This window comes from Pelmatolapia mariae, linkage group LG13 (genome assembly GCF_036321145.2).
Source record: "Pelmatolapia mariae isolate MD_Pm_ZW linkage group LG13, Pm_UMD_F_2, whole genome shotgun sequence".
NCBI classification, from domain to species: domain Eukaryota; kingdom Metazoa; phylum Chordata; class Actinopteri; order Cichliformes; family Cichlidae; genus Pelmatolapia; species Pelmatolapia mariae.
The window spans coordinates 13,698,808-13,724,729 of record NC_086238.1 but is presented as its reverse complement, the minus strand read 5'-3'; the positions used below and the strand labels follow the sequence as shown (position 1 = coordinate 13,724,729).

Sequence of the window (25,922 nt, the reverse complement as noted above, 5' to 3'; positions counted from 1 at the left end):
TTCTAACAACAGCTTATCAAGCTTAAACGTGCTGCTGTTGTTCAGCCACTGGTTTCCTCTTTCTGGTGCAAAGTGGGCCAAAAACAAAGAAGAGAGACGGACTCGCGACAGAAAAGCCGATCAGCTGATCATTAAGCAGTTTCCCGATTGAAGTAGCAGCAGGAGAGGGAGGGAGAGAGAGAGAGGCAGACGCTCCATATATCGGTTGTTAAGCTTAACGTGGGAATGCTTTACAAACATTCAGAGATGAACTTACACACTTGCTTTACTTCTCTCTGGGATAACTTCCTCGGAGATGAAATGCTGGTTTGGTAGCAAGGCTACAAATACACACAGCCGCTCTATCACGTGAGCACACTGCTCCGAGGTGCTACGGTTATGAGCCGAGTTACGCCGTGTCGCAAGTTTTGTGAGGTGCTTTTTTGATATTTAATGGATCGGATTACATTTTTTATTTCTCGCTGATATCCGATCCAGTAATTTAGGTCAGTATCAGACCGATACCGATACTTAATATCGGATCGGTCCATCTCTACTAAAAACTGGAAGAATTGATGTCTTTTTGTGACAGTTAGTAACAAAGTGTCTGAGGATTTGCTAAATTGTCTGTTATGTAGACACAACACTGGTTCACCCCTTGAATATGCTTTTTTATGCTTGAATGATTCACAGGTCAGTGTTAAGTGGCTCCACAAAAAACAAAAGAAGAAATAAAAGACCTTCAGAAAGCCTGGAGAACTATCACTCAAAACCACTTTAAAAAATGACAAGAAAGCCCGGCTCCTTGGAGCTAAAACATAAAGAAATAAGGGGCAGTTTAAAACTTTTGTACAGTACTGTATTCAATTCAGAAATGGCCTTTAAATAAAACAACATGGTACAATCTAGTGTGCCTTTTTATATTGGTTATAAATGCACTCTGGCTGTAAAACTGTTTTGTGATGAACTCTCAATACTTGAACCCACAAGCTACGCACTTATTGTATATGCATTTAGGGCGTTGTGTGAAAAATAGGGCCTCCTGCACAGGCAGGGGGGAGATGGCAATATGTTTAAAAGCACTGTAATGGATGCTGCTTCATTAATAGGGAATAAAAAAACTCTTACAGCGCCGGCAACAGGCTGGAGTACTGTATATAATTAACCTAATTATGTCTGGTAGTCTAAATTGAAATGCACTGTAAATTTAGACATTAACGTCTAGACCGAGCTCTGCTCTTAATCATCTTAATTTATGTTGGGACGACATCAAACCGCAGACGAGTCTTCGTGTTTAATGGACGGACCCCCCTTTTTCGCCTCCGGTCCTTGCTCTTCACTGACACTTCCTCCTCCTCCTCTTTGCTGGACTCCTGTTTCCTGGGAGGGGATGAGGTGGCAACTGGGTTCAGGGGTGGGCACATACTGGAGCTCTCACGCCATTCATTCAGCTGTACGGCACTCACCACCAGACAGAGCAAACAAGATTTTCCCTGAGCCCTCACAGCCTCTCCCCATTAGTGCTCTGTCTGGGCCTGTCTGTCTGAGAAAACAGACGTTATTAGCTGAACCTTCTGGAGGCACAGAGTCATATTAAGGCTTTAAATGTTTCCTATCCAAATGCAGAAATTTCATATGAGTTTATGAGCCGAGGCAGGAAACTTTACATGTCAAATCTTCCACAGCAGTGTTACACAAGGCACTTTTTTTTGACACTTCACATCAAGCTGGGAGTAAATTGGATATTGAACAAAAGCAATTTATAGCACGAATCTTAATCTCTTAACCAAGCATGTCACAGCCACCCAACGCCATAAACTTGACACAACCTCTGAAGCAGTACGAACATATTTCCTCTTTTATTTACATTCCTTTTCAAATGTTAACATTTTTCGCTATAACTTTTTGATCAGGTTGGCATTTTTTTTCTCATTAAAATAAATTGGCACAAGTAAAACATATGTAGACAAAAGTTTATTTACACCATACAACATTTTGTTTTTAAATATTTTATACAGAGCTGCAGATGAGAGAGCTTGCTGGGATCCTTCAAGCAGATTCTGCAGTAATAAAGTTGTGAAATATATTATTTATATAAAAGTGAGTATTATCTTTATTGCATTTAAAGCAATGAAGAATGTAGCTTGACAAACATTCATTTTAATATGACAGAAAAAATCCTCTTTGCCTCCCATGTTTTATATTATAAAGTAAAAAGTGTAGTAATGGCCAAACAGACTGTTATAAACTTTTTAAAAACCTGCATAAATATATACATTGTGCTCCCGGGTCTAGTTTTAGGAAATCAAAACTAGACCCGATGAAGCTGGGACCACATGGCATGTCTTTTGCTTTGTGAGGTTTACCTTTTTTTTTAATCCGCTTTCTTTTCGCCAATTCCTCAAAAGATAATTCGAAACACATGATGGTAAATATTGTACACCAGGCTGCCCCACACTAAGTACACTAGTGAGAATACAAAAAGTAACACTGATGTTTTTATCCCTTTTTTTTTCTTCTTTTTTTCTCTCTCACCAGTCCTTATATTGTATTGGCACATAATGTCCCTGCCACACTCGTATTATCCAGATATGTATGCCAAGGCTGTTAGAAAAGTCTGTTGCTTTGTTCAGTGCAAAATACATCCCCTTTTCTCCTCATTTCCTAGTTTGCATTTCTCCTTCTCCGCCCTCTAGACCTCTGTTTGGAAGTCTCCCTCCTGGACATCTAAGGGTAAGTTGACACACTTTTCCCACTCTGCAGGCGTCATCTCCAGTGAGTCCTTGGTGTCAGATTCTAGTACATTCATAGTGGCGTAGTTCTGGTACTCACAGGCTGGATTGTAGCTCTCCCATGGGTTCTTGTTTGGCATTGCCTTGTCCTGTGAACATGGCCGGTGGGGTGTGATGTTAGTGGCATGATATCCTCTGCAGCTAAACCATTTTCTGTCTTTTACATAATTGAAAGTCAGTTCACTCAAAAGGGCAATATCTGAACTCATATATGAACCCACTTCTAATTGAAAATAATGGATTAATGCTGTGGAAAGCATCAAATAACAAAAGATAATGGTAGTGTATTAAAGGTGAACATGCTTACACTATTATCATGGAGTCATAGCAGAACTGTGTTTTCCCAAAGCTCCAAAACTGCTTTATTATATGGGCTCCATATGTGAGCCATTCATCTGAATGTGCTCTCACTGAGAGTCCCAAAGATGCTATTGCAAATAAAGGAGAGAAGCTGCTCCCAGTCAGGGAATATAAAATGGATACTAATGTCTGCAGCCAGCTCTGCAGTAGATTCATTTAGGTAAAAAAAAAAAAGAGAGAGAAAAAGAAAAATGGGGGAGTAAGAATGTACTGTAGTTTTCTATACAAAAGATCCTGTACTGGTAACTAAGCAACAGGCCTTGAATTACATTGTACTGCAGGGCTGATTGAAAAGGGATTATATGCAACCAAAAGTACTGACATATCCTTATTATCAGATGTGTTTGGTCACCAACCCAATTTGTGCTTTCGTTATATAAACATTAAATGCTGCTTGCGTGAGGCAGACACATGTGAAGCCTGATATCCTCAAAGTCTGCAGCTCTAGTCAGGTGCGGAGACAGATGGCAAGACTTTTGATTTGTGGTGAGGTCAGGACAAATTCATAGAACCAGCCTGACTTCTGGACCGAGCGTGATAAAGGAAAGTTCCCCCCCCCCACACACACACACACAGCCGCCACAGGAGTGCAACGACATTAAGGTCAAAGTTGTATAAGATGCTGATAGATTAAATAATCTGCCATGCATTTATGGAAAAAATGATGGGGTTGCTAAGTAGGTAAATGTGCATGTAAATAAAAGTGCATTCATGGCCTTGCATTGGAATGGATGCACTCTACTGCAACAAGAAAACCAAAGGTCCTTTTTCCCCTGGCCTCGCGGAGAAAATGCTTCAATGCTTTTAAGGGTCGGCCCCCGTCACTCGGCCTTCGCCAGCTGCTGGCAGGCCCGCTGCTTTACTGGACGGTTCACTTCTGCATGTACTTTAGCTACATAACCACTCATTTGCACAATCACACACTATGTGTCCTGCACCGGGTATCTAAATAGGGTATTTGGATGTTGCTCTGTTTCACTGGCTGACCGCCACCCCCCTGGTTTCCTGTTACTCACCATGCTGCCCATATTTGGTATGTCTCGAAATCGGTCCAGGGTTTGAAATTTCTGATTCAGTTCCTGGAACAGCTCCATGTGTCTTTTCCTGGTGTGCATGACTTTCTGCAATAGCAAGGGTTTTTTTTTTGGTATTGACAGCCAATAATGGAAATGCATCTTCCTCCCCACCCCCTCCAACTCTGCTCAATTTGTTAGTGTCATGGTAGTTTACTTATAGGCCAGGTTTGAAACAAATCTACCTGTCACTGCATATACACAAGTGACTGCCAAAATAAAGGAAACAGCAATGTAATTAAAGTTAGGGTTAGAGGACAATGAAACGCTGAATAACCTTCACTCGTAGTTTTGTTGGTGTAAGGGAAACCCTCGTAATCAAACCTTGGCACTAATTTTCCATTTTAGCCCAAGCTAAAAGAAAACACACCCCAAGCCAAACTAGATGCCATGTTTCCTTGATTTTGACAGAGTTTACAATATATATGCAGCAAAGCCTGATTTAACATTGCAAAGGAAATGCTATAACCTGCCAAAGGGGGTTTGACTATGTGTTTGCAAGCCAATATAATCACTGCTGAAACCAGTGGTAAAAATCAGATGTGAAATGTGCAAATGACTTTAAAAGCATACATTTTGGAAATCAACATATAGCTAATGGATGTAGGAGATGGAGGAGGACAAAATGTAGATGAGAACTGTTGCCCTGTTTGTCAGTTGACAGCCTTGCTTTTACCTTAACTACACAGCGTGCTAATAAATCTCACTGAGTCAAGGCTGTGTAACTCCAATAAGCTTAAGAGGCACAACAAGAACTAGTAAATCAAATGACAAACACAACTGCAAAAATGGCCTTTCTCTGCATAAAAAGCTAGATGCATGTACCAAGGAAGGAACCATTATGGTTTTACATACCTCAAAGTCCAGATCGGAGTAACGTGACTTTCTTCTCTGTAAACAGAAAATCGGAGAGTATAAAGTTATAAAGCAGCCATGGGCCCCGATACAGATGTTTGGAGTATTTTAACATAAAAGTGTTAAAGTGCAACTGAATCCTCTGTGCTTCATCCACATCAGCATATGTACCTCCAGAGAGCTCATAGATATTGTCGACCCTGTCTCACTCCTAGAAAGCCCCGTGGATTCTTCCATTTCAGCGAGGAAGTTCTTAACAGCCGTGCGAGGTTCAAAGGGCAGGTTTTGCATCTGCTCTGGAGCGCTCGGATACTGCTGCTCCAGGTTCACATTCATGTGGTCCATGCCTGACGGGTTGATATTGAAGTCAGGGCTCATCTTGTAATGCATTAGCCTCTCGTGTGGCAGCGTATCCATAGTGATGTTCATCTTGGTGTCGTCTTTCAGGAGGGTGGGCACGTTACCCGACCCCGACACGGCTGCGGAGGCACGGGGCATGACTATGTAGTCTGTCTCCATCATCTGACTCTGCATGGGATGGCCCTCCTTGTCGTGGACGCCCATGTCTTGGTCGCTCTGGCGCAGGGCGTCGTCGGTGCAAAGGTAAACGGTGCGGCGCATGTCGGCGGTGGTGTCCATGCACTGCTCTTTCAGCTCGCCCATTCCCATCGGCATGTGCAGAGCAGAAGGCTGCTGGATAATCACTTTGGAGATGATGTTGCCAGGCAGCGTGGAGTAGTTGAGGCCCTCGGGGGCCTTCTCGTCCTCCTCATCATTGAGGGAAATGCGGGAGAGGGTGCCTGTTATGGTGGCGGCGCGACAAGAGCCCATGTCTTTGTGGAGTGCTGCGGGGCAGGGTGATACAAGGATTAGTTGGAATTTCTCAGTAATGGATGTCAGACTCTGCTTTATATTTTTCAGCATGTGACTGAAAGAACAAGGGGATTCAAATCAGTGCGAAAGAACTCTCGGCGGAATATGTGGTACAGAGGGAAAACCGTAATGACGGAATAAATAACTGTGAATATGCACTGAGTGTGACATCACGCCCAAATACAAAGGGACACAACAGCAGACACTGCTGTCTCTGGAGGATATAACTGTAAATGGGCTCATATAGTTTCATCCATCCCTGAAATTCCCTCCGCCATTCAGAGTACAGCATTTCACATCCTAATCCAAACTTAGTAATTGCTGGTGACCTTGTCCTGTGCAAAATATTCTACCAAGGAGCAGATATCTATTCCAAAATACCTTCTGGTTATAGGAAACACTGAATCCTCCCCTGTGTGTATTTTAATCTTTGCCTAGGAATTATATTATCTGCTCACAAAAGGCCTGCAAGGACATTACAAGAATAGCAAACAAGCGCAATACTCCCCTCTCTGTTCGAGGCTAATTTAATGCTCAGTGTGGACATGGGGAAAACAGTGTGGTATTCACTCTGAAGAAGTCCTTTGATCTAAGTTTACCCTGTGTTCTGTAGTGTGACGCTGCAGAATATTACTTCTGCTGCTGACAATAACCCAAGCTTGTAAACAACCAGCTTTAACACCGTGATCCCGCAGAGTGGTCTGTTAAGTGCATTTCTCTCAGACTGCAGCTCCACTTCGGTCCATATCGGGTCATGATTTATAAATGACACCTGTCTTTTCTTCCTTTTTGTATCAGGTATGCCCACTTTAGACGAGCACAGAATGAAGTAGGGCAGGCCAGAAGAGCCAGGGAGCCCCTTTTTGTTACTTAACAAGCAGCGTTTCAGAGAGCTCTGAATAATGGCCAGCTTGGTTGCTCCCTGCACATTTAGGATGTGGAAGGGAGTGGAGAAAGGAGAGGTTTCAAGCCTGTGCAGGTTTCTAACGCGAGATAACTTGCACAGTCTCTTTTATTCTCCTCAGTTTTATTAAATCACAAAACTACTGTGGCCCAAAAATACAAAAGAGCTCGACAGAGGAATCAGAAAACATTGTATCTCCCCAGTGAGATAACTTAGAAAGAAAATCCTCCCAAAATTAGACACAAAGGACCTACGTACCTATCCTTAGATGGTATCACGACGTTAATGAAAAGACATAATTGCAAATGGAACTGCCGAAAGATGAGAAAAGCTGCCGCTATTTCAATTTACTGCAGTTATCTATTACAGTGACGCTGGAAATTACAGTGAAAACTCCAACAGCTCTCTTTATACTGTTTTGTTCTCAGATTAAAGTCAGTGTTTTTGTAACTGTGAAAAAACTCCTCTGGGGATTGTTGGTTGTTATATAACCTGAGCTATTTTTTACTGTCTAACCTCTTTTTTTTTTTTTTTTTTTCATCCAAGCCAAGAGGAATCTAGTTAATCAGAGAGTGTGTGTTCTTTACCTGATCGGCAGGCGATGTCCACATCCTTCTCAAAGTCCGTCTGTAAGTGAAGGACAGTGAAATGCTCAATATTTCTAAAAATAAAAAGCATATTTAAAAAAAGAAACCAGCTACAAAAGTGAGATCAATACTATTCTATTGTTATGATACATGAAAAGAATCCCAATAATATATCAGCAAAATGTGTGTGGCTGAAAAAAAAAAAAAATTCGGCTGCAGCAGCTGGGGAGCATTTTGTGCTTGCTGCTAATGATCGCATTGAACGAGAGGGCCTGACACCATTCTGCTATTGTGAAAACTGTTTCACTCTGGATGGTATTACAATACTAATGGCAGATCATTGCTTCAATGTGCCGGTGGCATCGTCATGCTAGATGAAGAGACTGGCATCCCCGTCAAAGGTCATAGAGGGAACAGTCCTCTATTACCCAGTGAGAGGAAATGAGAGGGATGGACGGCAAATATGGCCAGTAAGTTCAATCAAATAGAAATAAAAGACTGAGCTCAGGGGCTAAGAAGACCAAAGGAAACTAATATCATTTATCAAGGGGCCAAGTGTCTTCACCACGTATAATCTGAGCTTTATAAAAGCACACCAAGCAAAATTATTAACCTATAGAAAACAATGCCTAATGGTGTAGAGGTCATAGAAACCTAAAAAAATAGGATAGTAATAAAAGAAACACAAGAGGCAGACAAATTAAGGTTAGTAGAGAACAAAGGGGTGTGCCCATGTATTATAAATAACCAGGGAACATTGCTAAAATTACAGAGGATCTAACGGCTGCAGATAACAGCGGGGTAACTGTGCCTACCATTATCTGAGCATGCCCATTAGGGAAAGTTCCTGTTGCATCACCGCTGATTGGATCTTGGCAGTTTCTGAGCCGACATCTAAAAGCATCCTGGACCTATGCACAAGAGGGAATAAGTGTTAGGGAATATGTTAACAATACAGCCCATTATGTCTGTGTTATCCTTTAAACATTTCTTTTTAAATATGCAAAACCCTACAGGGAAAGAACTGTTGCTTTAGGCTGTTGGTGAGTTTAGGATTCGAAAGCAATTAATAGCTAATAGCATTAGCAGGAGCATAATCTGCTGACACACAGGCAGCTAAAAGAGATCACAGGTGAAGAGGGGGAGGAAATGAAATCATCCTCTACCTCTCTCCGTAGGATACAGTGCACCATCACAATGACAAAACCCTGCAGCGAGTCAAAGACAGCGAAGAGGATCTGAAAGAGGATGGAGCGCTTGTCCGTAATGGCAAGTACCGCAGACATCCAGGTCAAAGCCAGCAGAGGCAGCACGACACAGGAACTCCACAAGGACGCCCTGAGAGAAAAGAAGGAGCACCATGTAGAAGAAATAAAGGCAAGCAAACTGGTGGTGTTATATACAGTCTACAGTGCTGACTAAAATCTCAAATCTCAATGGTTTCAACACTGAAACGTAAATTTGCATTGCAGTGGGCAGCGAGATGATCAGAACTGCAGAGGTGGACATGCTGTACATACAGAGACTCCCCGCAGCACCGCCTTATTGATTCACAGACACTGACAGGCACTTACATTGCATTGCTAGCTGTAGTTGCTGATAAAGCAGTTGTTGATACAACGCCACATTTGGCACACTTGAGAGTTAATCCTGTATGCGGCTCACTCATCTGTCTGTGGGACATAGAGACAACATCATGACAAACAACGCTGAGAGCCACTAACTCCACTTTAAAATCTCCCACCGTCATGTTATCTACAGCAGAAGCAGCCAATGTGTGGGCGTGTGTGTGTGGTTTTTTAAAAAAAATGATTTTCATCTTGGACTGATTCTGCCAAAGAAATACGAAACCATGTCGCTCCCGAGAGAGATCTGACCTCTTTATGTTTATGCCTGTAATTTCCTTTCAATGGCAGAAAAAAGGAGGTCTAAATCTCCATATGTACAACAACTCAAAGCACACTGTATGTATATTTTTGCATGATTTTAAGAGAAGAAAAGAAAAAGCAGGTACTAACAAGGATGTGCTGTCATACCCTGCTCGGTGCTTTAGCTTCTTGTCCAGTATACCATCTCTGGACACTAGTTTGTTAAACACCAAAATGCCAATCACCATGTTGACCTGTCACAAGAAAGAAGAACAGGAATATTTGTTTTCAATAAATCATCCACAACGAGAGGATTTTAAGAGCAATGTTTTTAATTTCCCAGCATGACATTCTCCGTAAGTAGCCAATGGTTAGTGTCATTTTCCATCTGCATTTAACTTTGACCTGTAGCTTCTATTATTTGCTCTTTTCTGTGACATTTCAGCCAATGGAAGAGACATGCCCCGCACACTCAGCCCCAGCACAACAGCCTTAAGAAAGGATCTGCCTGACAAGAAGCACTTGTCTCCTCAAAGGCACCTTCTCCTATTATTAGCAGAGAAGTGAGGGAGCTTTACACTAGCTGGCTGGACCATTGTTTAAAACAGTGCACTGTAGTCTATTTAAAATCCCCCATAACTGTGAGAAGAACTCATTAAGTATTTATGCAAATACATTCGGGGAAGTTTTTATCCAACAAGCTCTGTTACTGTGAGACATCTGACTATCGATATAGTGATAACAGCAGCACGGTGTGGCGTGCATTCTCACTGCAGATGGTTGTTTCTGCCTTTTTTTTGTTTTTTTGCAGAGATTAGCTTGTGTTCCTCTGAGATTCGCTGCAAATAATAACCACGGAGCGGCGAGACTTCCGAGTCTTTGCGCTCAAACAAGAGGTTTAGTCACTTAAAAAATACATATATCTGAAATCGCTTTATTTCAAATCCCAGCAGAGAACAGGAATTTGACAGTGAACAATATTATTACACATTCCGAGTCGTCCGTCCCTCTGACACAGACTTAGTGATTTGCATAATCACATTCTTTGTGTAATTTTCTCTGTACAGCTATGTAAATACAAAATGATTAAAATACCCCAGTATATTAGATTTTGGACAAATCTAATGCATAAATACTTAATAACCTCACAGCTACATGGAGGGCCATTATGGTAAATGAAAGGGGGTTACTCGAGCACATTGCCTGATGGGACGCTCATTACTTTGACTTTGAAACCACAGTTGGTTCCTCAAGTCAGACATTTTCAAAGCATCATTTTTTGTGTCGGGTTTCAGCACAGCACAGTTGTACCATATTCACACCATACCACTGCTAGAATCGCGTGGCTCGTGTGAGTGCTGGTCTTTGAGTGCAAGCAGAACGATTCAAAAGCACTGCAAAGTCATGTTTATTGAAAAAATTGTTGCTGCTAGTGCTGGCTGTTTTTCCTTTAATGTACATTTCCTTTACATTACATTATACAGAAAAGCAAAAAAAACCTAACCCCAACAAAACAAAAAACAGACAGTGGTGGCTGAGACATACCAGAACAACAGCAGCTGCAGGTCCAACAAAGGCGTACAGGAGCCCACCCTCCAAAGAGAGCCAACAGCTGCAGGAAAAGCAGAGGAAAAAACACAGTAAACTCCCACTAAGGCATTAACATCCAAGTTAATGGTGCACACCAGCATACAGTTGTGTTTTCCACAATTGTCAGGGGAGAAGTGCCATATGTTGTAACTCCGTATCCAAAGTTTCACGGGGTAATAAGATTCTAAAGAGATTTTAAGCAGTGTTTATGCATTTGGTATCCAGCAGGGATACAACTCACATGGAATTGGGGTCTTGCTGTGCTATTTTGAAATTTGATTGGCTTCTTGGGACTTTGTTTATGATACTATTTAGGATAACTAAGCCACTGCAGAAGCGTGCAATCATTACCCTTAGATTTTACAGACGAACCTACGATGTGCCCACTGAATACTAAACACAGTTAGAAAGAGAGGAAACAAAACTTACTATAAGGGTGTCCCATAGCCCTTTGTTTTGGTAAATCCCATCGAAACCGCAACAACTAAAGCTGGTAATCCTTCAAAGGAGAAAACAATCAATAGTTATTTGAGCAGTTCTAGTAGCTTGTTAGAGCTGAGAGCATAAACCCACTTCAAGGGAGAAGAAGTCAACTGTGCCTTCCAGTCATTAACGAAAGTGCAACCCGATTGATTTCATTAGAAGCCACAGTATGAGACTATACAGACATCTGAGAGTATATGATCAAGTATGGGCAATTCAATTTATTTCTTTAAGTGGCAGAAAAGAACAGACTGTACGCGGCTTCGACAAAAGGGCAGCAGTGCATCATGTCCAGAAATTTCATCACTGTACTGTACAACACGTCTCCACCTTCCACACCTTTTACAAGAAGGGATTTGGCTGTACGTCTCCTCATTATAGATTGGTGTAATTGATTCGGTTCTTGCTACTATGTACTTGGAATATTAACACTATCCCTCTCCAAGCAGCGCAAGCAGGTGCTATTGATGTAATCAGTTTCCTGGAGGCATGAGCCGAAGACCCTGTTGCCATCCAGTGCTTCTCTGCAGTGCCGGCGAGGTATAGAGTGCCGGGTGTTCGCAAGCATGTCATAAATCACAGTGCAGGCAACAATCTGGCGGAGACACTGTGCTTCAAACAGGTGAATTAAGAGACCACAGGCACTCTGTGCTGCTTGTCTCTTTTAGATCAGTGTTTTGTTTGAATAAAAGTCATAATCTGTAGAGGATTAAAGAATTATGTTCTTGTTGTGGCATGAGTAAACGAATAGAGTAATCTGTACTGCAATGCAACATCACTGCCAGACGACACTATCTCGTTTATTTGTCAAAATGTATATTAGTTCTTTTTTAGAAATCTGTGTGATTGCAGAACAGGCTTTGTCCATTTTTTTGCAAGCCATGGCACTGCAATGACTAAGAGAGCCTTGTTTGTTGCTAGGTAACAAGAAGAATGAGTGTGGGCTCTTTCATAATCAAATTGATTTTTTTTTTAGGAGAGATTTTTGTAAGAAAAGGCTGTTTGGACAGGGATTTATACTGGCAGTTATCAAGTGAAGGGAAATCTTGTAGGTTTTGATACAGATCTATCGCCTGCGTGTATTTATTGATATTTGTATGGTACTTATGATTAAAATCTGTAAAGAAGGATGATACATATGCTGTACTGGTTGCATTCAGTGCATTTTGCCTCTGCAAACATTTCCTTCTTCTAAACTGTACATCCGAGGGTTTCAGATGAAATGTATTCTGCTGCAGTGTGAATGGCCGGCTCAGACCCTCTTTATCAGACATAAGGTCATTGTAACCTGCAATTGAAGAGCCGCACCAGTCTGTCCTTCCCCCCCACACTGCTCATGACTGGTCCATTTACCCAGCCCTTAGAGAGCTTGACTGGAAAAAGCATCACAACAAAAGCGCCTGACAGGATGAGGATCTAGCAGCCCCACGGAGAGTATGAATAGAAAAAGACGGTACAGTTACTTGGAAAGACACCACGGCCAGAGATATTGTGAGAAAATGGCAGCTGCTGGGATGATGGGAGATAATGGAGAGGTTTAGAGAAACATGCTGCTTTACTTACCCCAACCCAGACACAGAAAGCGCTTACGGATGAGCCTTGTCCGAACCTTTCCTGTCACTGCCATGTAGGACTGCCAGGCCTCTGTTAGGACCCAGCAGAACGACGCCAGGAAGAAGAAGTGCAGGAAGGCTGTTGTCATGATGCAGACGCTCTATTGGATGGGGAACAAAACGTGTCAGACAGAGGCAGAGCTTCATATTTAAAAGAAATGCAGCTTACTAACAGTTAATAAATATAGATTCCTTTAAAGCAACAGGCTTCCTACGGAAATGCGTCAATTCTATTGATAATCCCTCATTTCCTTGAATCATTCCGGCCATTCGAACAACACAGACCATCCATTAGCATCCTGTGCAGCACAGGGAAAGTCTGACTTGCACCAACAGAGTCAGCGATAGTAGTTTAGATCAAAGGCAGTCTAGCCAACACAAAAAAACACGGCGTAGCATTCCTCCACACTAACAATCATTAGTATGCAGAGGATCCCACCTGGAGCCATGTGAACCAAGGTCAACTGTTTTACACAGACAGAAGGGGCAACAAAAACCACAACACTGCTTAAACGTTAGAGAACGCATGTGTCGGAGGCAGCACGTTGGATTGATACCACAGTGCCACTTTTCAGCTTCATTAGTTTGTCCATCTTTGTCCCACGCTCCAAATGGGATCGTTTAGAAGAGGATTAGAAATGAAGAAGTATCCTTGAGAATCTTGTCATTACACGCTGACATTTGTGAGCGAGAAGAGATTAAGCTTTTTTTCTTTTTGTTCAGATTGTTTGCACTGTGAAGATTTGGTAAACTGAGTAATACTGTACAAAGACGCAAAAGATTGAAGTGCATCATCTCGTCCAGGGGAGTGCACACCATGCTGTGAGATCTCCCATACACGTTTTCATCCCCACTGTGAAAGGCGCACTAAATCCATCTATCCCCTGTAGTGCTCACGGGGTTCATGCGAGACAATAATCCTGCATTACCTTATTCCCGGGAAGTGGGAAATTCTGTTAAACTACACCCACGAGGGATATTAATTACATAAATGTGCATTCAAGCGGAAAATTCATGTAGGATGCATTCAGGTGCAGTATGTATTTCTCATTTTCTTAGATACTTAAATGTTTTTGGATATTTTTTTTAATTCACCAGTCACTGTGGATTAAGGAAGTTAAAGGAATTTCATTACTGGTTGCAAAAAAGAGCTGCTGGTAAAATAATGCTCTGCTACTGTAGCAAAATAAACCAAAGCACCGAAGTAGAATATTAGTCAGTTTTGGCAGGTTCCAACTGTTAAATAATCAGCAGTGTGTTCATTTACACATTTCATTAAGTGCTAAAATTTCAGCCTAAATGTACCTGCATGTGTGACAATCATTTCTGGCAGCTTTTGCTTTTTCCGCAGAGTCTAACTGGAAACAAAGCAACCCAACCGCAACTTTAAAAGCCTTAAAATCCGTAAACACGTATAGTATTTATGTTACTATAAATGCTGAAGGAAAACAATTTTGCTTTTGTGAAATTTAGGTGGATTCAATACACTTGTGGCTAATGCTGCAGACGGTAGTATCGAAGCAACAGCGAAAAAAGAAAAGAAAAGAAAGAAACCCACAACAAATCAAAACACATGACACTCCCATGACGCATTGCCACCTGCTCATGTGGTAATTACAGGTACCGTTTTAGAAATCACAAACATGCTGCGCTATAAATCTTTGATAAACTGAGATTAAGAAAACGCATGTATATTCGAGTCTGCTTTTGACAAATTCTGACCTTTCAATATGGATTTTTAAATTTAGTAACCTCTATCCACATGTTAATATGACACTCTGATTGTTACTGGCGGTGATTATTACTGGATGGACTGTGTGACCTAAAAAAACCTCCAGCAATTTCACATGCTGATTTTGTGAAGGAGACAAAAGGGAAATGGGAAACCATACAGTAGCTAGACAGCTTGTAGACTTGCACCCAAGCTAATTCTAGCGTTGCTGTTGCTCATGTGCTGTCCAAGGTGCTGAAAATAGAGCCTGCCTTGTTTCGTGGAAACGGGTCATATGCAACCACTATGCTTCATGGTTCACTTGGATGCCTGTGCCATCCAGCCTCATTAGTCCTCCAAAATGAAAGCTGTGCATTTGAAGAGAGAGGAAGCCACACTATGAGGATATTACGATGGCATCAGTTGAAGGAAGGCAGCCACACAGAAACGAGGCTGAAACCTAGAGTTCACATTGCCCTTTAAAAAGGCAAATGCTCTGAGATGCTGAGCACACTGTGTCGGTATCCATGGAAACAGAGGAACCGAGGAAGGGACCAACATTAAAACATCGCAGAGCTAATAGACGCTGAGGTAAGAGTAGGTGGTGATGGGGTATGCTTCAAGCCTGTTCAGCAGTGACAGTTTAAGATGAGGACAGGACATTTGAAGAATTAATGTGTCCTGCCTAAACTCTGACTAAAAGGTCTCTGCCACTTCTAGCTTCAAAGCCACGAAGTAAAAAAGAGCAGTGACATATTATTAATACATAACTTTCTATTATGTTATTACTTGTTCACACTACTGTTGCTGATGAAATTGTTTTCAGGGTCCAATTAATATTCAATATTTGGTTATTTCCATTATTTATAGGTTCATTAACTGGTTTTATGAGAATACTCAAAGTCATACACTGTCAGGTTAAAACTCTAAATTTTAATGAAACCTGAAGAAATAGATTACTCACTGTTTTTTCACAGCGGAGACCCACAACATTATTTAAAATGCTGTAGAACAATCTGAACTGGACTATATAACATTTCTTTCATCTTCCCAACTGTGCTGAATCACTGTAGGAGGAGGAGGCTGGTGGTTATTTTGACTGAAGCACCCTCCTTCTGAATCAAGCAGCAAGTGCCCCAGTGCGTTACACAGTGGGTGCTTGGGTGGAGGACGTTAAAAAACTCCAAACAACAAAAGTGGTAGTGGCAAAGTGTTGTTGAACCGCAGAGGAACGCTGAAAAAAATGTATTGACTTTGCCACTACAGCCAGAAAATGGCTACTTCTACTTCCTGGTCTGTGGATATGCCTCACATGAACCTGAAGTGAACCTATCCCGATAACAATTCTACTTCTGCCTACTTTATCTCAATATGTAACACTCCCAAGGCTCTAAACAGTACATCCAGTTATTCTCTCCAACATAATCAGAGGATTCCTGCTCTTATAGAGCAGCTGCCAAGTATGTAGGAATGAGCAGCATGTTGATTTAGTCACTTTCTACTCTGTGTGACATCAATTTAGTTAAAGTGAAACCTTGAACTGGAGGGAAGAGGATGAACCAAATCCCACTTCCGTGCACCTCATCCTAAGGAGATGAAGCCTGTAGTGTGCTGAAACTATGTGCTATTGTGTGTTGCAGTTATTGCATGTTGAATATGTGGTGCGTGGACCCTTGATTATGTTTAATAAACCATGACTAAGTGCATATATTATGCATGTTTTATTGGTAGTAAATGGCAAAAAAAGCTTAATTCTTCCAATTCCTAAAGCCCATTATTTTTAACTACTAATAATGCTGCACATCTCACATTCAAATCAAGGGATCTATCTGTTTATCCTGTCTACTTCAAACTTGACGTGCACTGCTGAGGATCCGAGTAAGTGCAGTGTTGAATTTAAGGTAATTTGGATGAGGAATAATGTGAGTTTGAATGGTTGTCTGTCTCTATGAGTTGGTCCTGTGATGGTGACTTATCTGAAATGTACTCTGCCTCTCGCCCTATGATGGCTGAGTTAGGCTTCTGCCCCCCTGTGACCCTGATAAGGATAAATGGAAGAGAATGGATGGATGAGGGGTGGTCTCATTTCATGGTTTCCTTCATGCTGCTGCACAGAAAGAGTAAAAGTACAGTGATAATGTGTGCCTGTCACCATTCTTGACCTCACTGTCACGCTCCTGTTGGCGTCAGTGTTGGCGTCAGTTCACGTAACACAAAGACAGATTCTAAACAAAGTGCTGCTTTCTCAGCGATGCTGTTTATGATGAGGTGCTGACAACATGAAATCAGCCCCCGAGAAGCCACAACAGTATCCTCAGAGTGCCTTTAGATCAGCGGCAAAGACTACCGACTGTCATCGGCTTTGAATCTCCTGGTTACGGTTGCTATGCAGCACTGATGATGTCACACTGACTTTTATGATCTGTATTCAGGATCATGTAATGTTGCCTGGTAACAGTGGCGACTTAGGCTTTGTATTAACAGGGGACAGTCATTGTGGCAATTTTCAGTCCTGAACCCTAAACATATGTTTACATCTCAGGTGAAGGAGCACAAGCCTACAAGTCATTTTCACAGGAATCTGGTCACATGAAGCTACAGACTGACACCTGACACTTGTCGCTGTGTGACGGGCCACAAATTAGAGATTGTGGCTTGTGAGGCCTTGTGAGGCCTTCATCATCAAATGCTGAAGATGAATCATCAACATTCAATGCTTTCATGCATGCAGACTCACATAAGTGCATTGGTAACATTAACTAATGCTTGATCAACACTTTAAAGGAAGCATCAAGTAGATGACCATCTTTAACTGTATTCCTTTTAAGTGGTGTAAACATTTCTCAAAGGGCTGTACACGCATTAAGAGACAAGCAATAATAAGTGTGGATTGCAATAAAACTCAGCAAATTGAAGACATGAAAGGAAATAATTGCTATTGATGCAAAGTGACCATGAACCAAGTTACAGTAACTTCAACTCTGAGGTAAGTAACAATCAATGGGCGTGAAGAATAAGTTAACTGGGACATTACAAGGTGAGCAATATACAAAAGCAGGGTGACATAAGCACTGTGAGCCTCAAATGGCTACTAGTGACCAGTGGGTGATGAGTGAATCACTTGATGGAGGGTTGAGCTTAACCCTAAATCACAGAGCACTAATTCAGTGTGGAGCCCAACTAAGTTGCTGCTGTTGCTAAGCAGCATCAATAAAGGACTATAACCACCATTAAAAAATCAAAAAATCTCTGTCTGGCTCTTCATCATGACAACCTTCTTTACAATCCACCTGAAACTTTCAGAGGACGTGCAATGGCAACTTTGGATGATGATACCACAGTTCATATCAAAATCTGTCACCTATCTGATATCTATACATAAGGAAAACCTCCCTAACTCTGCTGAAATGCCTCTGACTTGCCTGTGACAGTAGGAACAGGCAGTAGGAGTTTAGAAAAAAAAATCCCCTCTCAAATCAAATATCAAATGAGCCAGGCAAGCATCTGCAATGCTGTCGCAGATCAAAGTGTATAAACACTGTAATGTCACAAAGGGAGTGACTGCCAGCAATTCACTTGTGATAACTTGTAACATCAGGAGGTTTAAAATGAAGATAAATCTATAAAGTGGTTCTCATTTCAGCAGACTTATGACACCTTGACCCCATCTGCCTTATGTATTTCATAGTAAGAGCATTTTAGTGGAACGGCCTCTCTAGCTCCAAGACTCTCTAATTGCATCTTCCCTGGCAAAGCCAACAGCTCCTGCTTGTCTTTGTTTGTCTTTCTATAAACCAGGATCAACAGAAACAGAGGACAAAGGAAAAGCATACACAGGCAAAGGTGATTCACTGTCTTCCTGCTCCCAGAGGACACCTCCACAGCAAAAAGATGATTTCTATTAGATGATGAGCAACTCGGAATCCACAAACAGTGGAGCCAATTATGTGCACTTCTTACAGGAGATGGAGGAAAAACAAGTGAGGCTGTGTCAGGCAGCATGGCAATTAAACCCACACAGGGACTGTTTTCTCCTCTTGGTGGCCTATCACTCAAACACCGGCTTCTACAGAGTGTCTGATCAAACAGATGAGCATTTTCTCAAATATTGTTACAACAGAGTGTTCAATACAGAGCAAAGGGACACTAGTAATAATTGCATTGTTTGGGAAGTTTTATCTACAGCGCAGCTGCACTTGAATAAATACATTTTACTACTCTTGACGACAGTACTCGGCTAGCTGAGTTTTGAGGTGTCCAATTAAATCTAGTTTCGGTTCTCGAGGTCATGTAAATAAGTACATTTATGCTTTTTGTGTGCTTGCTTTAGAAGTAAAGATAATTTAACCTTGGATTTTTTTTTCTGATTCTCTTGCTCATGAAGACCAGACAAAAACAATGACGGCAATAACTTAATTAGTTTTTTGTTTATGCACAGAAGCCACAACAGCAGTTTGATAATAGCGTGCTTGTTTCTGGCCACTTGGCTCAAAATTCTAAATCTGCTAACGTAAATAAATGAGGCAAAATCTGCAAGAAATGAAACTTTGGGTGGTTTTTCTAGTCGCTTACTGAAAGCAGAATCTATAGTTTAGCTCAGCAGCCACTTGCTTCTGCTTTATACAAAAACACCTGTTTACTAATGGAGAAAACGGATCATAAAAACTGAACCAGACAAAACAATAAGTTAAAAGCTGCTGAAAATTTCAGTGAAACTAAGAGGAATTTCTAAGCCAGGTTACAATTCTGTGGGTTCAATAGTACAACAACAACCTTGATCCATTATTAATTTAATATATTGATTTGTGTAGCTTCAAAGTTCAGTATTAATAACAATGTTGGCCCGTTCCAAACAAATCTGTCAGCACTGCTTATTTTGATCCCCGTGAGTCTGACAAGGTAGCTTGTTGAGTCAGTCTAACAGATGCTGAAATTACATCTTCAGTATGTCAGTGGATTTTCAGGGGAAAAACACCTAATCTCTTTACAGATTTCATAGACAGACATCCTATTAGAGGCAAGCAGAGTGAGTATTCCATGTTAAGTGGTGGTCCTTACAATCAAGACAGGAGATGGCTGAAGCCCTGATTAAATCTGACAGGGCTTCAAATCAGCTCAGCTTTAAAAAATGCCCTGAAGCTTTGTGGATTCAGCGTCTTGGCTACTACAGTGTGCCAGAGATGCGAGGGCCAGCAGGGAAACAGATGAACTTGTTATGTGCGGATGCTGTTTTTGTTATTTTACGAGACTGTGTGTAATGAACCAGCTCGGGTTCGCGTCACGATGCTAACAACTAGCACATTTTGTCCATAATTAATCCTGTAGATTCTTATTAGATTAGTTTCCTTATTCATTTGTTATCCATGTTTCCATTTTTGATGAACTCTGGAAAATTAATAGGGGGTATTTTGATTTATGAGTAGTAAGAACCACTAGTTGGCCCATCTGGTCCTAAAGTACTAAAAAGTAAGAGTGGCAAGTCAGTACTCATGTCATACACCACCAGCAACACTTCTAATGACGGAAGACCTCCCTACTCCTTTCCTTTGACACATTTTTTTCCTTTTTACAAGCATTTTAAAAAGATTTTGGTCTGTGATGTAGATCCTAAAATCTTTGACTGCTACAATATGAGAATATCCAGATGTGCCTCGTTAATGAGCTGAAAAAAACAAAACAAATAAACACACAAAAAACCCCAAAATGGAAGCGAATACGAGAAACAGTGAGGAATAATGAGATGAGGGACAAAAAGCTGTGTGTGTGTCGCAAAAGGTAAAGATATACCGAGAAAGTGGTTACACAATAAAATGCCTGTAATCAGACAATGTGTCACACTGTAGTGCTGCCAAATGACCGAGAAGGGCATCTGTGTGGGCAGCTTGTAAATCCTAACTACTTTTTTGCCAAACAATCTTTTACATTAGCTACTTGTTCGCTGGCCAGTGACAAAGCAGGAGGAAGGAAACGACGCATTTTACTGGAAGCGCTTCTCCAGCAGCAGCTGGGTTTTCGAATCCTGCCGTGACTTGATCAGAAATTCAGCTCTTGTTGATATGTGATGAAAAAAAAAGATTTGCTATCTGTCCGCAATGCTTTTGAGTCACTGCAGCAATGCCAAATCCACATTCAGTCTTAGCAGGACAGAATGCTAATTTCCTGCGTTTGACCCATGCACCATGTGTGCTGGTGTGCAAAATGTCTGCCTTTCTGCTCTTACACTACTTGCTGCCAACCTATCTTGACTTTTTAAGGAATTCTATAATATATAGAAGGTCCTGGCAGTCTTTTATGTTAATTCTTTTATTGCTTTGCACTTTTAACTGTGTCTGAATATCACTGTAGTTTCAGTGCCAACAGATTGGGGGTTGTCTCAAGTTTCACCAGAGTAATATGTATGGTTCTAAGCCAAGGCAGAGTAGGTCTGCATCTTAAGGAGGCATTACACACACATTATTTTCCATTTGGAATGAATATAAAAGGCTTCTGTGAGACCTAAAAGAAAACGAGTAATTTACTTGAACACAGCAAAATGCTAACTACTAGATTCTTTAAAAAAGATATTCTTTAAAGAAATCTGGAGTTCAAAAGGTGCTATTTTGAAGATAAGAGTTGGCAGATGAAGAATGGGACTGATTATTGATTCAAATCTCTGCCTTAAAGATGAGCAAATTTGACTAACACTTCTCCAGCTGACTGGGAACAGGTGAATATGATGGAGCATTTGTAGCATATCTTTTCATCCTCAATACCTCATTACATTCTACATGATAATATGCACAGCTCTGCATAATTCTGCATGGTAAACTATTACCTGTTGAGCTCAAAGAAATGCCAGAATGAAAATTAAGAAGGCTGAGCTGTGTTAAAGCTGGTGTAGGTGAGCGTGGTGTCGTTTGGATCTTTCTAACCTCTGCCCCTCCACACTTTGGAATCTGTGCCCAATAAATCCTTAAATTGCACTTACCACATTGTGGGTCTGTGTTTGCCCAACAAGGATCAATATGTTTGAGCAGACTATAGATAAGCAGAAGTTGAGCAGGATGATGGATCGCTCAGAGCGGATATATCTAAAAAAAAAAAAAAAAAGGGAAGAGAATTAACCAAAAAAGTTCTATGATTTAAAGTCAGACTTTAAGTTCGAAAGTGTCAACTTTTACCAGATTATGAAACATCACATAACAACTGACATTTATTATTATTGTTTGATTGAAATGTATGCACTTAAAGCGTTGCAGTTACCTCCATAGCACTGCGTAGATCACTGCCAATGTGATCAAGGCGAGGCAAGACAAGCCACAGCCAACTATCAATGTCACAGATGGGACCCCTGAGTACTCCATGGTCTGTAGGGATGACAGAGCAAGACGAACCAGTCAGTGGGAGGTTGGATGTGGTTCATGCAGGACAGTAAATCTTTATTATTGGCCAGAGAGGGAAGCAATCAAAACAACCACCACCACCAATATGAATAGTCCACAGTGAGACTTAATTTACTTTGAGGTTTTAGTTGCATGTGTGGGCTTGAAGCTCGTTTAGATACATGCATAAAATTGTCCATGTATTGTAGCAAGAGATCATGTTGCAGGAGAATAAACAGTGGAAGTAATTATAACCAATGTTTTTGTTTTACGCTGTGTTTTTTCAGTCACACTTGGAAGTCAAGGAGGCCGGCCAATCGCGGGCCAGCCGCTGAGGCTTCCTTCACATACACTAATGCGGTTTCCCATATTATAAACCATATTCAGTAAATCAAAGCTAGACAAAATAAGCACTTTGCAGCAAGAAAAATGATGCTGTATGATTTAGGCCTGACAGAGAGGAAGGCCACAGTGTAAGTACTGCATGTTCTCAGACTTAATTACTTTATCTTTTCAGGAAATTACAGGCTCCTGCTTTCTTTACCCCAGTCTAACTGCAACACACAACTGAGCTCAAAACACAATTTAAAGATCTCACCTGCAAGAATTTGTCAGCTTTTTTTGTGGACAGGTCAGTAAAGAAAACAGCACCCAAAAAAGGTAAACTTTATCTCTATCCCTTCCCTAACGTGATTGATGAGGAGACACTTAAAGACAAGCACCAGCACGCACACACCCTCCCCCTCTGCATGCCCATACACAATTTATCTATCTAAGTCTATGCCCAAACTAGAAAATACTCCCCCCCACAATCTCCCCTTTACCACTGTATTACTATTTAACAGGATTAGCACACACGAAGATTCAATTTTCATTCTCACCAGCACACACACAGACACACACATACACACACACACACGAACAGGGAGCCTTTCTCCTTTACATGAGCTCATGAAACCCACATCGAATAGCAAATCAATAGCCTACTTACTATTTCTCTTGGTTGCTGAGCCAAAATGGCGAAGGTAGATACACGATCACATAAGCATTTTGTATGGGATGCATCTGTAAGCACCGTTTTACATCCTTTTGTGGACCAGGCTCCCCAAGAATCGTTCCTGCAAGGAGGAGGCAGAGGCAATTAGAGGTTTAATTCCAGCGGTGACACGACTTCACAGGACTTCTCGACATCGCTTCAGCGTTTTTATTTAATTATTACTAATATGAATCGAGAGCTGGGGAGATTGTTTCATAGAGAGAAAGAAGAAAAAAAAAAGCGAACAGACTAATCGACACGGCTCTGGTGTGGCTACGAGCAGCATTTCAGCTGGAGCAGATAGAGAGGCAGAGACGGAGGAGGGGGAGGACGCACGGAGCTGTCCAAGCAGACCGGTGCTGATTGATTCGCTATACGCAGATAAATACCAACGAGTCGAGTGATACAGAAAACAGCGTTATTTCCTCTTCACGCACAAGTTAAAAGCCTTTATATTTACCTGTTTGCCTCTCTGCGTGCTTTATATTCTTCTAGAGATCTTTTCCAAACGACTATAATCCTCTTCCCCCCCCCCGGTTATCCTGTCCTTTTTTACCCCCCCACTTTCGGCTGATTTCCCCCCCTCAGCTGTTTTAATTAGCAGCTTTTGAATGCTTCCTTAGGGGGATTTTCACCCTGGAAACGGTGGACAGCATCAGATTGATACTCTGTTCCTCTCTGCTGGTGTGAGGGGGGGAGGCAGATGCAGTGAAAAAATAAACGCACGCCGTCGCAAGGTCTGCTTATTCGGCTTCGAGTCTAGTGATATGACGGGAATAAAGGATGCTTTTGGGTCATTCCTGAAAGTCATTTTACACGAAAGTTGTCGCTCCCCGGCGTGAAGCGCTCCCCTAAAAAAACACCGCAGAACTAATACCACCCCGCGGAGGCAGCGCAAATGGTTGCAGCCAGTCCCCACTTCACACCACTAGTAGGTGAAATGAAAGGAGCGTCTCTCTTCCATTTGTCATTCACCCCCGACTCATTTTGTGCCTTCAGAAATACCATCCTTGCTGATTAAATATCACTGAGGCTGTATTCTGAACACAGCCTTTGCTGCAACACCCAACCTGACTTTGAGCTTCGTGCCGTCACTAGCAAACACCTGTTGTCCTGCAAGGCGCTCTGCTCACCCTACTACTAATTTTATAAACCCAAGAAGAAGGGGGAAAAAAAGGGAAAAAGATGCACACTAGTGATTCAAGACAATATAAGACGTACTGGCTTTTGATTTGTTTAAGCGGGTAGTGGCTGCTGTGCGAGCTAATCCTGCTTTGTCATTTGATCAATGTGGCAGCAATATTTATTATTCCTGGAAGAGACCATAGAGCCAGTTGCAAATTTCCAGCCAGGGCCAACCAACACTGTGGGTTGTTTGTGTGTGCACAGCAATGAAACGATAAACGGATATCCTCCCCCTTTTGCTTCTCTTCTTAACTGGGCTGTGACCATTCTGTGTAAACAACTGATATGTGCTTTTCAGCAGACTGCATGCAAAAACAAAAAACATAAACCAATTAAGACAAAAAACAAAAAAAGAAAGAAGAAAGGATAATAGAGAAAAAAGCGAATGACCCACTCATTAAGCTAGCATCAGCAGTTCTTAAAAAAGTTTAGTTATAAATTTGAATCACGGTTTATAAATAAATTAAACTATATGTATTTATACATACAGCAGAACCTCTACGAATTAGTCATATTAGAAACATTAATTTCTTCAAAACTGGTGCAAAATGAACGTTTGAAGCATATAAACAACATGTCTACAAGTCACCAAAGTGGCCAAAGAAGCACCTGTGGGTGAAATATGGAGCAAGTTTAGCCCCGGAATAGGAGTCATATGATGACAGCTGAGAAGGATTTTATGATACTGCACTGCTGATGATTGCAGAAGTAGTTAAATGTTGAAATTACATGTTGGACTTTCCATCATTTTTTTTGTCTGTACAGGTGTGTGGCTCTCCAGATGTTCCAGTTTCAACATTAAGATTAATGTTGGTTTAAGCCAGCGCAAATATATTTACAGCTATATGAACCCAGTGAGAAACTGTACACAATATCACCATGTCTTGCTTTTTGCTTATTTGTCACACTTACATGTTTAAGATCATCAAACAAATTTTAACGTTAGACAAAGGTAACTTAAGCAAGAACAAAATGCAGTTTTCAATGATAATTTTATTTATTAAGGGGGAAAAATGCTATTCAAACCAAACTGGCCCTGTGCGAAAATATAATTACCTCCTAAACCTAATATCTAGTTGTGCCACCCTTGGCAGCAACAACTGCAATCAAGCATTTGATATTCAGATCATTATCATGCTCTATAATCCAAGTGTACTTGAGTTTCAGGGAACAAACTTGTGGCTGGGCATTCTCCTTCAGGATTTCTAGTAGAGAGCAGAATTCATCGATCCATCAATTACAACAAGTCATTCATGTCCTGACACAACAAAGCAGCCTCAGACCATCACATTACCATCACATACCACATTACCACCATCACCATACTTGACTGTTGTCTTGTCAATCCACAGATTATTTCTCCAGAAGTTTTGGGGATCGTCAGCAGTGGTTTTCTCCTTGGAGCTCTCCTGTGGATGCCACCTTTGCTCAGTCTCTTTTTTATTGTTGAATCATAAACTCTGACCTTAATTGAGGCAAGTGAGGCCTGCAGTTCTTTAGATGCTTTTCTGTGTTGTTTTGGACCTCGTGACCTCGTGTATGAGTCATTGATGCACTCTTGGAGTGATTTTGATAGTCTGAACACTCCTCGGAAGGCTCACCACTGTTCCTAGTTCTCTCTTTTTGTGGAAAATGACTCTCACCATCGTTTG

At 41.4% G+C, this 25,922-nt stretch overlaps 1 protein-coding gene across 4 annotated transcripts in view; it reads right to left on the bottom strand.

Moving 5' to 3' along the window:
* Positions 1-1,811: 1,811 nt before the first annotated feature.
* The window catches only part of adgrb3 (adhesion G protein-coupled receptor B3), a 115,147-nt gene continuing 91,036 nt past the window's right edge, over positions 1,812-25,922 (bottom strand). For 3 of the 4 annotated variants that reach the window (XM_063492293.1, XM_063492294.1, XM_063492296.1), the window contains 15 exons: positions 23,041-23,167; positions 21,931-22,034; positions 21,656-21,758; positions 12,928-13,078; positions 11,311-11,380; positions 10,837-10,903; positions 9,442-9,545; positions 8,998-9,096; positions 8,590-8,761; positions 8,239-8,334; positions 7,424-7,463; positions 5,231-5,904; positions 5,060-5,095; positions 4,148-4,252; positions 1,812-2,860 (listed from right to left, as the gene is read on the bottom strand). In XM_063492293.1, coding sequence (XP_063348363.1) covers positions 2,672-2,860; positions 4,148-4,252; positions 5,060-5,095; positions 5,231-5,904; positions 7,424-7,463; positions 8,239-8,334; positions 8,590-8,761; positions 8,998-9,096; positions 9,442-9,545; positions 10,837-10,903; positions 11,311-11,380; positions 12,928-13,078; positions 21,656-21,758; positions 21,931-22,034; positions 23,041-23,167 — 2,137 coding nt within the window. In that variant the 3' untranslated portion in view covers positions 1,812-2,671. The remainder of the gene's footprint in view (positions 2,861-4,147; positions 4,253-5,059; positions 5,096-5,230; positions 5,905-7,423; positions 7,464-8,238; positions 8,335-8,589; positions 8,762-8,997; positions 9,097-9,441; positions 9,546-10,836; positions 10,904-11,310; positions 11,381-12,927; positions 13,079-21,655; positions 21,759-21,930; positions 22,035-23,040; positions 23,168-25,922) is intronic. The other variant, XM_063492295.1, reaches the window with a different exon arrangement.